The sequence below is a fragment of the Sorex fumeus genome, unplaced genomic scaffold (assembly GCF_029834395.1).
Source record: "Sorex fumeus unplaced genomic scaffold, SorFum_2.1 ptg000169l, whole genome shotgun sequence".
Lineage (NCBI taxonomy): Eukaryota > Metazoa > Chordata > Mammalia > Eulipotyphla > Soricidae > Sorex > Sorex fumeus.
Window position 1 is genome coordinate 7,582,130 of NW_026606226.1, and position 17,602 is coordinate 7,599,731.

At 37.9% G+C, this 17,602-nt stretch overlaps 1 protein-coding gene across 1 annotated transcript in view; it reads left to right on the forward strand.

Moving 5' to 3' along the window:
* The window catches only part of ARHGAP20 (Rho GTPase activating protein 20), a gene marked incomplete at its 5' end in the record, with an annotated part of 51,393 nt that overhangs the window by 14,528 nt on the left and 19,263 nt on the right, over nt 1-17,602 (forward strand). The window contains 5 exons of the mRNA XM_056107550.1: nt 411-572; nt 3,355-3,504; nt 8,651-8,692; nt 9,634-9,718; nt 12,907-12,984. Coding sequence (XP_055963525.1) covers nt 411-572; nt 3,355-3,504; nt 8,651-8,692; nt 9,634-9,718; nt 12,907-12,984 — 517 coding nt within the window. The remainder of the gene's footprint in view (nt 1-410; nt 573-3,354; nt 3,505-8,650; nt 8,693-9,633; nt 9,719-12,906; nt 12,985-17,602) is intronic.

The following is a 17,602-nucleotide window of genomic DNA, read 5'->3' on the forward strand; positions in this document are numbered from 1 at the left end:
CTGCCTGCATTGAAAAAATAACTCAGAAAAGTAACTCATTAGCAATCCATATTCAGTGAGTTTAGGTAACACCTGAGAACAGATTTGCAGTGAGGATATACTGTGTCCTGACAGGGTTCAGATTCCAAAGTTGAATGCATACATTGAAACTCATGGTACACTGAAGATAAAACATTGGAATGGTTGAATTTAAATTGAGGTATACATGTGTTATAAAATTTCAACTTTGCTGTTTGAATTTTTTTCTAATGAAATATTCAAAACTTCTGTGTAGCAGTTGACTTAAAATATTCAGGGAACTGAACCATTGTACTGGAAAACATAGAGACCTTTGAATGTGACCACTAGAAACTGTGATTTTGTTGAAATCTGTTTGTTTGACTAAAGATTGTGGTGCTTGATAATTACAGACAGGATGCTACTGTCCATGTGGAACCCTACTGCTGTTCACCCGCCTTAACCACTCAGAGAGAGTTACTGCTGAGTAGTCCTGTTGAATTGAAGAGAGGCATGCAGAAACAGGACCGTCATTTATTTCTCTACAATGATATACTTATTGTCACTAAAATAAAGTAAGTATTATGCACAATGTAGTTTATACTATAAAACAGCATCACCATTAAACCATTTTTCTACCCAGAACTTACTGTAAGAATATCTGTAAGCAAACATCTTCATTTTGAGCCATGATCTGAAGTGAGTTTTATGTTCGATAGGTCTCTGCCATATTTATGCTGGACCCTCAATAAGTGTTGGGGTGCAATGAAGAAAGTGGCCCAATGTGGTTATTCAGTATTTGGCCTTCTTTGGGTTTATTTCACTTAACATGAGCATTCATCTAGTTCCATCAATGTTGCAGTGCAAGGTTTCATATTTTCTTAGTGCTGCATAGTATTTCACTGTATATTCACTATAACACATATATTATGTAGATTCTTACATCGTGGCTGCTCCTTTTTGCTTTTCTACATTGGACTCTTTTGCTTTTCTACTTTGGACTCCTTAGGTGCAGAACTTTGTGCTCAGTCTGGAGGCAGACAAGAAAACAACCACTGAATACTGTACTTTAGGATCATATTGACTAGAACAAGTATTCAGCTCTTCCAAGGAAAAGTATTTTTCACCTATTGAGAGAGATTTTTCACAAAACAGTAAGGACAAAACAGTGTAGAAGACCCTTAGTTTTCATATTGCAATTAATTTAATGTTCTGAATATTTCTAGGACCTACCTGATACCTGTGGTTTTTTTTTCTAGAAAGGACAGTTACAAAATACACATTAAAATGTTTATGAAAATTATTTTTAAAAATTCATCTCTTTTCTTCTCTAAAATTGTTTGAAGTATATTTGCAGAATCTGTGCCTACTTCTTTCACTCACTCCTCACTGAGTGGCCATTTTGCACTCAGGTCTACTTTATTTGCCACATCAGTGTTTGATGACTCTTTTTATCACCTAAATGTTTTTATGAAGTGACAAGATCTCTGTACACTGACTATTCTGACCTAAGAAATTTAGTTCGTAAATATTATTTTGAGAAGTTACTATATCCATTGGGGATATTAAAAAGTGTGAGTGACCTAGGTTAATTTAGGTGGAGATGGTACATTACCCCAAGACCCTGGGGAGAGAATAGACAGTTTTGAAGAGCTTATCCTTCATTTCATACTGCCACCATGCACAGTTTTTTTCAATTTTTTCATAAAATTTTCTGAGGATCATTCTCATAAATATTCAGATAATGTTTACAGATCCTTCCTTCTACTAAGGAACTTTTTTTTCTGAAAACAAGCATCACTTAAGAAAGGATAACCAACCCCCGAAATAGCATGTGGCTTTCTTTTTATTTCTCACTCCTGGAGAGAGGACTGGGTTGTATGCTGCATCCGTTCATTGGTTGAAATGATTTAGTTTCTCATTGAATAACTTTACTGCCTTACATTCTACATTTCTTCAGTTCACCTTCAGAACCCATGTGGAGATTGCTTTTGTTCCTTCAGATGATATCTGAGAAATCAAAAGCTATAGAAGCTTTGTCTAGAGTTAGTCAACTGCTTGGTGTTGGTAAAGGGTTAGGAGATAGTCCATGTACTGTGTTGATTTAGGATAAGAATCTCAAAAGTCCCCCGATTTTTTGGACAGGTCCGTAGAGAAGGACATTCTGACATGGTCTGTGAAGTAACTGCTAGGGCAAGAGACTGCATTAGACGACACAAAATGATGATAGACAAATGTAAACATATCTTACCTTCCCAAAGATGCGGTTTCAGTTTTCTATCGCCTGATTGGCATCAATAAATAAGATTTTTTATTATGAAATTTTTTCATAAAATCTATCAAAGTGATTGGATAAAAAGGATTGAAATATAAGGAAGAAGCCATTGAGCCCCCTCTCCTGCACTTTTAGATGACAGTTGACATTTTTGTGCTCTACGGGAAGAACACAGATCATTGTTTATAATTTCATAAATCCTAGTGTGATGTTTTTGTTTTAAATATGCTAGGAATGAGAAGACTTTGAAGGAACATTTTTGTTTGAAGTATCTCTGATTTCATTGCAACTTTGACTATTTCTGCAGGTGGTTCTGAGTGATAGGAAGTCACATTTCCCTGGACATTCTCTCCTCCTTCCTGTTTAACTTTCAGTTACTTTAGGAGTGTTCCTGACATCTGCAAATTAGGTCAAGAGACAAATCGGTTTTACTACCATGGTCCTAAGGAGCTGAAGTCAGGGAAGATGACGTAGATATTGTCAGAAATCAGTTTTATTGCTGAATTAAAGTAGATAATTTTCTCAGTCCCCAGAAATGATTCCTTGTGGTGACTCTAATTCTCTCTGACTTCTTTTCAATCTAATTCTCTCTGACTTCTTTTCTCTTTCACTTTCATCTGGGGCTCTGCTTTTAGGCTCTGTTTGTTTTTGTTTTTTATTCTAGCCAAAATAGAAGGGAACACCATGTGAACCAAATCTCAAAAAAGGAATTTTAAATATTTTTTTCAGGTACTTAAATCATCTTGGAAATATGCATGTTACAAATAAACTGATTTCCTTTCTAATCATACTTTCAAAATTATGTTTTTGATCCAAATGTAATGTTCAACATCTAGAAAAATAAAGTTGTCATTTTATGGCAATTCTCTACCATGAATGTAGGCACGTGGGCTAATGCATCAACTATTTCAAAGATTGCATTAGGCCAAATTAAAATTTCCTGAGCTTGACAATGAAAGTAAGGATAAGGATTTGGTTTGCCCCTAACATCTGAAAACTACACTCTTATCAAAAGTACAGAAACTCTCATCACTTTTAAGAAATCACATAACAGGAAATTCTGTTTGGCTTTATCTTTTCAGGTATAATAACAGTTATAAAATTAAATATAAAGTAAGATTGTCTGATATGTGGATATCAACGTGTACCGAAGAAGTTGAGGAAAGAAACTGTAATTCTGTTAAATCATTCATGTTAGGATGGCCCATAGTAAACTTCGTGGCAACATTTAGGTAAGACCTGTATTTTTTCCTGTGTGTATGTGCTTAGCTACTAGGAAAGTAAATTTTTAGAGCATTTCTAGGATAGAGTAAAAGCTAATTCATATTTTTAAGATTTTTTTCGTTGAATCACTATAAGATAGATATTTGCAAAGTTGTTCATGATTAGTTTTCAGTCATACAGTGTTTCAAGACCCATCCCTCTACCAGTGTACATTTCCCAGCACCAGTGTTCCCAGTTTCCCTCCCATCACTTCCCACCCCCTCCCCCACCCCATCCTGCCTCTATGGCAGGCCTCTCTCTCCCCTCCTTCTCTATCTCTTCCTCCCCCTCTCTTTCTCTTCCCTCTCTGTCCCTCCATCCTTCCTTGACCCTCCTTTCCTCCCTCCTTTTGGACATTGTGGTTTGCAATGCAGATACTAACCGAAAGGGTATCAGGTATATCCTGTTGCCTACTTTTAACACTCAGTTCTTGTCCAGCATGCTCATTTTCCAGCTATTATTGCCATACTGGTCCCTTTGAAAAGCCTCATTGTATAAAGCACTTCATTCTGGTTGTGCATGAAACCTGTAACAGCTCTTTTGACACACTTTCATAGAAAACTTGTATGCCTTTGATTCTCCTAAAGAGTTCTTACAATGTGAAATCAGGGGTGAATATGGGGAACTCTTGGAGTCATTTGTCTTCACCAGTGACTTTGAAAGAGGACACAAGTGGTCACAAACATGGCACTTCCCAACCAGCATCTCCTTCCCTTGTGTTTTGGATGTGGAACTTTCAAGTTGATCTTTTCAAGTGACTGAGATAGAACTTCACTGAAGCACCAAAAATGTAAGGTATTGTAGTTTTCAACTGTGAAATTCTCATTTGGATCTTTAAAAGAATGTTTTCTACTACTGCTGAGATTTCTAATCTTTACATTCATTTTATTTGGCTTACACTAATGGAGCTACTATCAATAACAACAGCTGTCAACTTTTCTCACCTGTGGCACGCAGCATTCTTACAAAGTAGTCAGTTAAATTGAAAAAACTATACTCCCCAATTGACTAGAAGTCATTTATCATCATAGGAATAAAAGTAATGCTACAAAATAATGGATTACCCAAACTGTCTATCATGTTCTGCTTTGGAAACCTGAGAGATGTGACAATCAGAAGCAAGTTTCTTTCAGGGGGTAAAGGTTAGATTTATAGGACTCATTCCAAAGCTAAGATGGGCTCGGAGAATTGGTGAATAGAAAGTCTTACTGCTTTTATCCTGAATGTGCTGAATGAGTTTTTGGTTCATAAGTACACTCAAATTCAAACCTGTGATCTTGATCAGTTGCACACCACCAACTCATTCTAGCATTTGTTTTAGTGTTTGTTATATGCATACTATATTTTTATTCAGGTAGGACATCTTGGGCCATACTCATTGCGCTCAGGGGCTACTCTTGACAAAAACCCAGTCTCGTCTGGACTGAAGAACCACAATGCAGAGAGGTTCACTGCCACCACAGGGAAGTGAGAGGGGGAGTCTTTCGAGAGAGTAGGGAAAGGGAAGCTCAAAAAAATTGTCCATATACTCTACATAGTCCTCACAACAAGGTATAATCAAAGCCCTTGGAAGCAAAAGTCAAAGAACTAGAATGCTGCATGCCACAGGTGAGAGAGGTTGACAGCTGTTGTTATTACTAGTAGCTCCATTAGTGAAAGCCAAATAAAATGAACGTAAAGATTAGAAATCTCAGCAGTAGTAGAAAACATTTTTTAAAGATCCAAATGAGAATTTCACAGTTGAAAACTACAATACCTTACATTTTTGGTGCTTTAACTCCTATTCCTTGGGCCCTTTACAATATGGTTTTGACTTACGTGAATTTAAAAACCCTACCATTTGAAAATGGAAAAAATTGTCTGTGTAGCCTTGGTGCAGAATGAAAATGAAAGAGGAAATACTCACTGAATTTAAAGATAACAGCAATACAAATCGCCTGATAATAGAAAAAAAATTTAAGTAACAGATACTTATTGGAAAGTGCCAAAAGATATAACATACTTCTGGCTAGAACTACAAAAAGATGAGAGAAGGGAAATGAGACAATAAATATTTGAAGAAATTATGGTTAAAACCCTCCCAATTTTGGTAGAACTCATCCAGGTAGTTTCAGTAAGCTCTGTGAACTACTAAAAGGAGATTGAAGAAAACATTTGGCTGTATTAGATACACTACTTTAGATCAAAGATGACAAGAAAGAACATACTCCATGGAAAGGAAAACTCATTCACATCACGATGAACTTGTCATCAGAAACTGTGGCCATTAGAATACTGTAGAATGCCCTCTCTAAAATGGTAAAAGAAAAATCTTTCACCCTGTAATACCACAGCCGCAAAAATAACCTTGAAAAAATGATAGTAGAATGTTTTTCTAAAGCCGCAAGAACTTTTTGTCATCAGACCTATTTGACAAAAAAATAAAAAAAACTGATGAAATTTTTCTTTCTGATGTGAAACCCCAGAGGGAAAACTTGAGCATGAAGGAAGGGGTGAAGAACATCAGAAATGGGATGGGTAAATCTGGCTGGCAGCTTAAGAATCAGCCTCTCATAACGGTGGCACTATATTGTCCAAATATCACTGGATCACTTGATCACTTGACATCCAGTTACTCATCAATTCGCTCGAGCAGGCACCAGTAACATCTCCATTCGTTCCTGTCGCGAACTAGTGTAGCCCAATGGTGTCTGCTCACTCCAGGAACATGAAGAGTCTCAAACCATTCATTCATGGTCTTGACGAAGAAGTCTGACCATCTCATAGATGGGTGGCCACACAATCTTTTGATGTCCTGTGGAATCCAGTCGGTAACGGCTCTAGTCCAAAGGTCATCTCCAAATCGCATTATGTGTCCAGCCCATCTGATTTTCAACACCTTAGCAAAAGCATTCCTGATTCTCCTTCGTTGACAGAGATTGGAACTCCGGATTCCTTCTCTCACTTAAGTGAAGCATGATACTCCAAGCATAGCTCTTTCGATTCCTCTTTTGGAGATCCGAATAGTATTCTCATCCTGTTTTCATAGGGCCCAGAACTCTGATGCATATGTTGATGCAGGAAGGACAGTGCAGTCAAAGAGATGTGCCCAGAGCCGGAGGTTCTTCGTCCTCTTAGCTATTTCTTCGATGTTCTTGAAGGTGTTCCATGTAGCTCTCTTCCTCCTGTACGACTCAGGTCGTTTGTCATGTTGAGTTCTTGACCTAGATACACATAACTGCTGCATTCGGAGATGTTCATTCCATTGAGAGTGAATGGAATGTCAGGAACGAGTCTGTTTCTCATGAACATTGTTTTCATCAGATTCAGCTGCAGTCCGAGCTTTCCACACTTATGGTCAAAGTCGGCCACCTCATCTTTAGAAAAGGCTTTCAAGGTATTTCTGATGTCTTTCACCACTTGTCCTCTTTATTCACAAACCTAGGACCTGTGCCTGCTAGGGAAATAAGCACTGCAGCTTGCTTGATAGAGAAGTATAGTAAAAATGGGAGCACTGTTTGAGAGATATAGGAAATATATCAAATGATAAATCTGCAAAAGTCATCAGAAATACTTAGATACCTAGTGAGACATTTATTTTACACACTCAGTAACACAAGAAAAATCTGTTCTTGTAGATCAGATTAAAATTGACCTTGAGCTTTTAATTTACCAGGCTGGTAAATCTCTTAATTTTCTTCTTTACCAGGGTACTTGTTTTCTTGAGTGTAGAATCACGGAGAAATTGGTGATTAGGGCTGAAGAACTAGTACAGGGGTTAAGGTGTTTGCCTTGGATATGACTACCCAAGTAGTCAACAGTGCTGCATACAGCCCCCTGACTACTCTCAGGTGTGACCAAAAAGCCACTGCCCTGCGAATAAAAAAAGAAGAAGTTTTAATGTCTTCAAAGTATATCAAAAGTTTCTGAAATCCAGTCTGTGGCTGACATTTATCTCCTTCTGTGCCCAGTTGTTTCTTCTCAGTTACTCTGGACACTTGCCACACATGGGTGAGGTATCTGCTGATAAAAAGTATATATATGTACATATATATAAATCTTTGGTACCTAGGAGCCAGCCTCCCCAAATACCTGAGAACCTTTACTTTGTTTCCTTAGACCCTTCAATATATGACTACATTCAGACCCCAGCACTACATCATCTCCTGACACTGCTGGGTGTCCCATTTCCTCACTCCCCACCAAAAACAAATCAAAGAAAGTAACAGTGACTTCAGGGAAAAAAAAATAGTGATTTTAGTTATCATTAAACTTAACCAGATGACTCTGATGAAGAATGTCTCCTTTGAGTGTAATTAAATAACAGGCTTTTAATATGTAGTATCAATTTTTTTCCTAACAACAGATTTCAGATCCAATTTACTTGACTCTCAATGGACTAAGTTTCTTATGGGTTTTATTTGGGGAGGTGAACCAGGGGCTGCTCCCAGTGATAATCAGCCAGGCGGCCAGGTGACTGGGTGCTCAGGCCCAACAGTTCTGGGAGACACTGGGGATGACCCACCAGGCAGTGGTAACAGATGACACGTGGTGCCAGGAAACTGAACTGAGGGCCTTCCTAAGGCAACCGATAAACCTCTGAACTGTCTTTCCAATCTGCTTTCATCTTTCGAAGTTCCAGTGAACCATACTTTTAATTTGGCATCTGATGCTACCAAATACTGAGCTAAGTGGCCAATTTGACATCTAGGAGGATTGAAGCTCAACAGTATTATGCGATTTTTTTTCCAATGATCATGAAGTTTGCAAAATTTTTTAAATGCCAAATCAAATACTTACTCCACTATCAGAACTACTTCCCACTGGTACAATATCACTTGTCAAATAGCAGTTAAGTCAGAAAGTGGGCCTGTCTTGGATCCTCCCAAGAGGACCGGAAAAACAGGACTTGACTGAAAATTTTTCCAAGAGGTTTTCACTGGAAACTTCTCCAGACTGAGACCAAGATGGCAATAGTATACAGGCCCATAAAGAGCATCAATCTGTTAATGGTACATCTCCATTGATAATCCTAAGTATAGGTTCACAGAAGGATTTTATGGTTTCATTTGAATTCTTTTTATTTTTAAATTTAATAGTGGATTAATTTTTCTATCCCATTTTCTTTGATTACAGCTCTGCAGAGCAGAAGGAAAATTGGCTTACCTTGTTACAAAGGTATTTTTTCAGTATTTTCTACAGATATCTGTCCAATTTTTTTCCCCTTTCCTTCCTAAAAATGTTTCATTTGTCCTCAAAATAAGCTGTTGAGACTGTTTACTACTACTTAGTGTAAATAATGTTCTCATGTTCCATGTATTTCTTACTTTCTAGAAATGAGAACACTGAAGTTTGTTTAGATCATTTTAGACATAAATAGTACTCTCTTCCATCCATTTCCATATCTCTAACCTCCTCTTGGAGCGAAACATTTCTGCAAAAACTTGTGATAAGTTTCTATATATGGAAGTTTTCTGCTGAGTACCCCATGGCATATTCGATATGCCAAAAATAGTAACAAGAAGTCTCAAAATGGAGGCACTACTGATGCCTGCTTGAGCAAATGGATGAACAACGGGAGGACAGTGCTGACAGTGACAGTGCTGACCTCAAAAATAATTCTCTTTACCATGAATCAGACAGACTCAAATGATTCATTTTATTTATCAGACTCGTAGCTCCTTGCTCCTCCTCCCCTCTCTCCCTTTGCAATTATCTTGGGAGAATTGAGATTTAGACTCCATTCAAGAACTGAAAAGGTCATTGTTTTGGTTCTGTCAAGTATTGTATCATTCCTTATCAGTCAGGTTCTGGGCCTCTGAAGAAAGTAGGGCAACAATAAGGATAAACCATCATCTGGAGGAACTTTAACATGATTAGGCTTCTCAGAACTCACTTGAATGAATGGATCTCCTGGTCTTGTTTTGTTCCCATGCATGCCTGATGCCCTAAGAATTTTTTATTTTTTTTAACCTATAATGTAATCTGACTTTGCTGAATCTTTCTGTTAGTTTTTAATAGCAAATAAGTATACTGAAAATATGAGTTCAATAGATTAATTTAATAATAAATTATTAAAATTATTAGAAGAAAACTGACTCGGTGTTGAATTTGATTAGATATGTCAACATTGAAAAGGAAAAAGATTTTCCGAAGGTTGTTTCAATGAAGGTTTATACGCAGAATATTGACAACTGTGCAAAGGTAAGTGTTTTCTAAGCCAGAAAATTAAATTCTAATGCCCTGCATAAGTGTATAGAGAGAGATAGGAAGTGTATGCACTATGGAAGGCTGGGCATCTAGAACTAGTATTGTGGAAAAATGAGCTTCCTGGGCATAAGTGTGTCACTGTCTATAGGAAATGTACACTGTAGCGCAAATGAAGGAAGCAAAAGTCCTGGTAAGCACAGAATTTCATATTTCCACATGGAAAGAATATTGCTTGTCAGATGTCCTTTCCCTCCCCCTGGTATTAATATTTCCCTGGATCCGTAGGGAAGTAGCTGCAGAAGCTCAGAATATGGCCATTTCCACAATTTTTTCCAATTTGTCCATGTTTAAGTGAGAGATTTGTGAACTGGTTGGTTTTGGGGCTTGGGGTGTTTTTGTTTTTAGTTTTTAAAATCTAGATTTATTCATTATTTATAAGTAGATGGGCTGGAAGAGATGACATTTTTAAAAGATTAGCATGTGGCTATGTCACAGTGTACAAATAAAATTTTAGTCTTTAATCCCTAGGGCTGGAGTGATAGCACAGCGAGTAGGGTGTGTTTGCCTTGCACGTGGCCGACCTGAGTTCAATTCCTCCGCCCCTCTTGGAGAGCCCAGCAAGCTACTAAGAGTATCTCACCTGCACGGCAAAGCCTGGCAAGCTATCCGTGATGTATTTGATATGCCAAACACAGTAACAACAAGTCTCACAATGGAGTCATTACTGGGCCCGCTCAAGCAAATCGATGAATACCAGGAGGACAGTGACAGTGACAATCCCTAGTTATTATGGATGATTTAAGAACTGAAATATACTACAAGAGCTCAGGTGTTATCAACAGGAAGCATAATGAAAGCTTATGAATATTTTCATGATATAAAGGCCAGAATACTTCACACATCTCCAATAGTTTTGTGTGAAAGTAGAGTAAAATAGTTACATTTTAGCCCCATGCAGAAGTTATGCCAATGTTCATACATAAAAACTAGGGATCACTGCTTATGAGAAATACTCAAATTTTTATGACAAGAGATTACAGAGATCTCTCCTCAGACCAAGCAAGCACATTTTATTTCTCTGTAGATTTTCATTCAATTTCTGTGGTCACTGGTTACATTCACTAATTTTATTGGAGTGAGAGTTCTTGCATTCTTTTAGTACTTCCATTTTTACATGTCAGGCCCCGTGATTTACAACATTGCTAATGCCAGCATTTCTCACAGAAAACATTCTAACACTGTAGCCTCAACCATGTGTCAGTGTCCACCCACCATGCCTATCTCCCCTTTTCAGTGTGTGGAAAATGAGGAAGGACTAATGTCCGGCTCTTCCTTTGTAAGACAAGAAATGTGGTCAGTTTGACTCTGTATCACTCGTACCTGGTGAAGTGAATGTAAGAGCTGACACACATCTGAGTTGTTTCTTGGTGAGGGTTTTCATTCAAAGACTCGTGCTTATAGAAAAAGTTCATTCCCATAAAATAGGAATGTATGGAAAAGGAGCTTTATTCCTCCTGGCCTGTAGGTTTTCAGTCTGACAAATGGATTCTACTGGATGGAAAAGAATAGAGATTTTCTCCTTTGTTTAGCTTACTGACCAAAGAGCTCTCTCCTCTGCTAAAAATTCATTTTATCTGCAGGAAAGGCATGCAGGGAAAAATCCACAGCCTCTAATGAATCATTTGAATCTATGTGCCTAGTGTTAAGAAAGACATTACCTTAGAAACCATAGAGATTCCAGGGGGGCAGGGATGTGGCCCAGGAGTCAGAATGATGTGAACCTCTGGGTTCCAGTTCCCTGCACTGCAGAAATAAAAAGAAAGAAACCAGGTACTTTGTCAGTGATTACTAGTATTAGAAGATAGGTTATCCATTATGAGAATTGATGAGGGTTTCCTTGAAGGGGTATTCAGACTTTTAAAAAGGCAGAAGCACCTCATGAAATTAAAAATCAAGTTTGGCCCAAAATAGAAAACAACTTTTCCATTCTGGGAAAACAAGCACTAATTAGGTAATTTTAAAATTCTTTTGGGTACCAAGACAATGTTGCATAATTCTTAGAACTATAAGAGTTTGAAATCAGCAATCTCAACAGATAATAAATCATGTCAAGTAATTGGCTTCTAGAGAAAAACTAATAGTCAGTGATGGGAAAGTTAAGAATCATGAGTAGATGTCACTTAGCCTTTATACTTTTAATCTTTTTGCTCTTATATTTTGTTTCCATTTATGCTGCCTGTTACTTCATTTATACCACCTAATTGCTCTTTTTCTGAAAATTATCTGTAAAAACTGAGCATGTATAAGGCCCTGCATTTGATTCCCAGCATTTTATGGCTAAGCAAGCACTGCCAGGTGTGGCTCCTATTTAAAAAAAAAAAAAAAGTTTTTTTAAAGACAAAAAAACTTTATTTCATAGTATATATTTTTATGATATATCATTGTCAAAGTCAATGTTTTATAATTGATTCATCTCTATAAATATCCTAATCTTCTAATTTATCAATACAGTTTATCACAGAACTATTTGTCTGTGCTCGGTGACATAGTTTGGAGTAGGAGTAGAATCTTAACTCTCTAAAATTTTCTTCTCATTTGCTAGACCTGGATTTTAAGATGTATCCCCACCCCCAGAAATTCTACAATGAAATTCTCTGTAGCCAACAGTGCCAGATACATAGAAAGTGCTTAAAAAAAAAAAGAAGTGAGTTTTGAAAGTTCTAACTTGAAGCTCTTAGTAGCCAGTTGTTATTCTGACCTTAGCTAAGCTGAATTTCTACCATGTATAGAAACAAAAGCTCACCCTGTGGAAACAGTACTCAGGATACAGTTCTTTTTTTCATAATTACACTATGAAAATACAAAGAGAGAAATGATGCAGAAAACCAACCTCCCACTGGTGCAGGGAGGGTATGATACAGATACTTCCTCTGAAAATAATATTTATTCTGCTTCTTAGAGCCTTATTGGGTGAGTCACATATTTTAGAAGAAATTGATATTATATTATAATGCATCATATACAATGGACAATGGGCAGAAAATAATTTATAGAAAAATATGTTCTCTGTTTATGTGTTTTACCAGCAATTGAAGTCAAGATATGCCTTTGAATAATCACTTGGCATGATTTGTTCATCTGTTAAAAAGTTCTTATAGTTATATTTCTTTTTTTTTTTTCAGTTCAAAACTTTGAATGTTAAGAACTCTGAGACCGTAATCGAAGTCATCAATACCTCCCTTTCGGAGTTAGGATTAACTGTAAGTTACTCTGCTAGATACTCTTTTTTTTTTTTTCCCTTTATTTTATTTTATTTTTTTTTAAGTTGTAGATTTACAATTTTTTGTGCTTTGGTTTCAATTATACAATGATCAGATACCCATCCCTCCACCAGTGCCCATTTTCCACCACCATGGATAATATCCCTCCCACCCCCATCCCCCCATCCCCCCGTCTCTGTGGCAGGGCAATCCCCTGTGTTCTCTCTCTCCTTTTGGGTGTTGTGGTCTGCAAAAGAGGCATTGAGTGGCAAACATGTTCAGTCCATAGTCTACTTTCGACATGCATCTCCCCTCCTGGGAGGATCCTCCAAACATCCTTTATTTGGTGCTCCCTTCTCTATCTGAATAGCCCTTTCCTCTAGGATACCCGGCTGGCCTCTAAGTTATGGAGTAATCCTCCTGGTGCTGATCTCAGCTATTCTTGGGTATTAATCTCATACTTTGTTACTTTATATCCCCCAGATGAATGCAATCTTTCTATGTCTATCCCTCTCTTTCTGACTCATTTCGCTTAGCATGATACTTTCCATATTGTACCACTTGTATGTAAATTTCATGACTTCATCTTTTCTAAGAGCTACATAGTACTCCATTGTGTAGATGTACCAAAGTTTCTTTAACCAGTCATCTGTTCTTGGGCATTCAGGTTTCTTCCAGTTTCTGGCTATTGTAAAGAGTGCTGCAATGAACAAACAAGTGCAGATGTCACTTCGACTATACATTTTTGCCTCTCTGGGATATATTCCCAGGAGTGGTATTGCTGGGTCAAATGGGAGCTCAATTTCTAATTTTTTGAGAATCGTCCATACTGTTTTCCAGAAGGGCTGAACCAGTCGGCATTCCCACCAACAGTGAAGGAGTGTCCCTTTCTCGCCACAACCACGCCAGCATCGGTTGCTTTTGTTCTTTTGAATGTGGGCCAGTCTCTGAGGTGTGAGATGGTATCTCATTGTGGTTTTGATCTGCATCTCCCTGATGATTAATGATGTAGAGCATTTTCTCATGTGCTTTTTTGCCATTCGGATTTCTTCTTTGAGAAAGTTTCTGTTCATTTCATTGCCCCATTTTTGGATGGGGTTGGATGTTTTCTTCTTGTGGAGTTTAACCAGTATTTTGTATATCCTGGATATCAACCCCTTGTCAGATGTGTATTCGGTGAATATCCTTTCCCATTCTGTAGACTGTCTTTGTATTTTGGTCACTGTTTCTTTGGAGGTGCAGAAGCTTCTTAGTTTAAGATAGTCCCATTTGTCTATCTCTGTTTTCACTTGCTTGGCCAGTGGCGTGGCATCTTTGAAGATACCATTAGCTTCAATGTCATGGAGGGTTTTGCCAACTTTATCTTCAATGTACCTTATGGTTTCTGGTCTGATGTTGAGGTCTTTAATCCATTTTGATCTTACTTTTGTACATGGTGTTAGGCAGAGTTCTGAGCCTATTTTTTTGCATGTAGCCGTCCAGTGATGCCAACACAATTTATTAAAGAGGCTTTCCTTACTCCACTTCACATTACTTGCACCTTTATCAAAGATTAGATGAGCATATGATTGAGGAGAGATGTCAGTGTATTCAACCCTGTTCCATTGGTCTGCAGTTCTGCCTTTGTTCCAGTACCATGCTGTTTTAATTATTACTGCTTTGTAGTACAGTTTGAAGTTCGGGAGGTTGATTCCTCCCATTTTCTTTTTCCCAAGAATTTCTTTAGCTATTCGTGGGGGCTTATTGTTCCATATAAATTTCAAGAGTGTTTGCTCCATTTCTTTGAAGAATGTCATGGGTATCCTTATAGGGATTGCATTGAATTTATACAATGCTTTCGGTAGTATTGCCATTTTGACAATGTTAAGTCTCCCGACCCATGAGCAGGGGATATCTTTCCATTTCCTCATGTCCTCTTTTATTTCCTGAAGTAGCGTTTTGTAGTTTTCTTTGTACAGGTCCTTTACTTCCTTAGTTAAGCTGATTCCTAGGTACTTGATTTTCTGGGGCACAATTGTGAATGGGATTGTTTTTTTCATGTTGCTTTCTTCTCTCTCACTGTTTGCGTATAGGAAAGCCATGGACTTTTGGGTATTGATTTTATAACCTGCAACTTTACTATACGAGTCTATTGTTTCTAAGAGTTTTTTGGTGGAAGTTATTGGGTTCTCTAAGTAGAGTATCATATCATCTGCAAATAGTGAGAGCTTGATTTCTTCCTTTCCTACCTGAATGCCCTTAATATCTTTTTCCTGCCTAATCGCTATTGCAAGTACTTCCAGTACTATATTGAACAGCAGTGGAGAGAGTGGGCATCCCTGTCTCGTCCCTGATCTTAGAGGGAAGGCTCTCAGTTTTTCCCCATTGAGGATGATGCTTGCTGTAGGCTTGTGGTAGATGGCTTTAATTATGTTGAGGAAGGTCCCCTCTATACCCATTTTGGCTAGGGTTTTCATCATAAAGGGGTGCTGGATCTTATCAAATGCTTTCTCTGCATCTATTGATATGATCATATGCTTTTTATCTTTTCTTTTGTTGATATGGTGGATTATGTTGATTGATTTCCGAATGTTGAACCATCCTTGCATCCCTGGGATGAATCCTACTTGGTCATGGTGTATGATCTTTTTGATGAGTAGTTGGATTCTATTTGCTAGTAGTTTGTTGAGGATCTTTGCATCTGTGTTCATCAGGGATATCGGCCTGTAATTCTCTTTCTTTGTGGTATCTCTGTCTGCTTTTGGTATCAGTGTGATATTTGCTTCGTAGAAACTGTTTGGAAGTGTTTTTGATATTTCAATTTCGTGGAAAAGCTTAAAGAGTATTGGGAGTAAGTCCTCTTTAAAGATTTGGAAGAATTCACTAGTGAATCCATCCGGGCCAGGACTTTTGTGCTTGGGGAGACTTTTTATTACCATTTCAATTTCCTTGATGGTGATAGGTCTGTTCAGGTATTCCAGGTCTTCTTGGTTCAGCCTTGGGAGTCTGTAGGAGTCTAGGAATTTATCCATTTCCTCGAGGTTTTGATGTTCCGTGGCATAAAGCTTCTCAAAGTACTCCCTGAGGATCCTCTGAATTTCTGTGGTTTCTGTTGTAATGACCCCCTTTTCATTTCTGATTCGGTTGATTAGGGTTTTCTCTCTCCCTTTCTTTGTGAGTTTTGCTAGAGGCTTATCGATCTTGTTAATTTTCTCAAAGAACCAGCTCTTGGTTTCATTGATCTTTCGGATTGTTTTTTGGGTTTCCATCTCGTTAATCTCTGCTCTGAGTTTTATTATTTCCTTTCTCCTGTTCGGGTTGTGCTCCTTTTTTTGGTCCTTCTCCAAGCTCTTAAGCTGTGAGGTTAGGTTACTTATGTGTGCTCGCTCCTCCTTCCTGAGGAATGCTTGTAGAGCTATAAACTTTCCTCTTAACACAGCCTTTGCTGTGTCCCATAAGTTTTGGTAACTCGTGTTCTCATTTTCATTCGTTTCTAGGAATCTTTTGATTTCCTCTTTGATTTCCTGTCTAATCCACTCGTTGTTCAATAGTGCACTGTTTAATTTCCAGGTGTTTGATTTAGTTTTCTGTTTTTGTGTGTGATTTACTTCTAATTTCAGCGCATTATGGTCTGAGAAGATTGTTGATACAATCTCTACCTTCTTAATTTTATGGAGGCATGTTTTGTGGCTCAGCATGTGGTCTATCTTGGACAATGTTCCATGTACGCTTGAGAAGAATGTGTATTCAGCTTTTTGTGGATGAAGTGTCCTGTATATATCTACTAAGTCCCTTTCTTCCATTGTTTCCCTCAAATGAAGTATGTCCTTGCTAAGCTTGAGTCTGGTTGATCTATCAAGAGGTGACAAAGCAGTGTTGAAGTCTCCCACTAGTATTGTGTTGCTATTGATGTCTTTTTCCAAATCTATGAGTAGTTGTTTTAAGTACTTTGCTGGTCTCTCATTAGGTGCATATACATTTATTATTGTAAGTTCTTCCTGTTGTACAGATCCTCTGATCAATAAGTAATGGCCTTCACTGTCTCTTATGACCTTCCTCACTCTGAAATCAATGTGGTCTGATATAAGGATGGCTACCCCAGCTTTTTTATGGGAGCTGTTTGCCTGTAGGATTGTTTTCCAGCCTTTGACTCTGAGTCTGTGTTTGCTTTGACTATTGAGATGCGTTTCTTGCAGGCAGCAGAATGTTGGGTTCAATTTTCTAATCCATCCTGCCACTCTATGTCTTTTAATTGGTGCGTTTAGCCCATTGACATTGAGAGAGATTATTGTTATGGGATTTTGTCCCATTGTTATGTTAAAATTGGGTGTATTTGAGGAGCCTTTCTTGCCTTAAAGTAGCCCATTTAGTTGTTCTTGTAACCATGGTTTTGAGTCTATGAAGTTCCTGAGCTGTTGTTTGTCTGTGAAACTGTGTGTTGTTCCTTCTATTATGAATGAGAGTCTTGCTGGGAAAAGTATTTTGGGGGAGGCATTTATTTCATTGAGTTTTTTTACTATGTCCCACCACTGTTTTCGGGCCATGAGGGTTTCATCAGAAAAATCAGCTGTGAATTTTAAGGATGCTCCTTTGTAAGAGATTTCTTTCTTCGATCTTGCTGCTTTCAGAATTTTGTCTC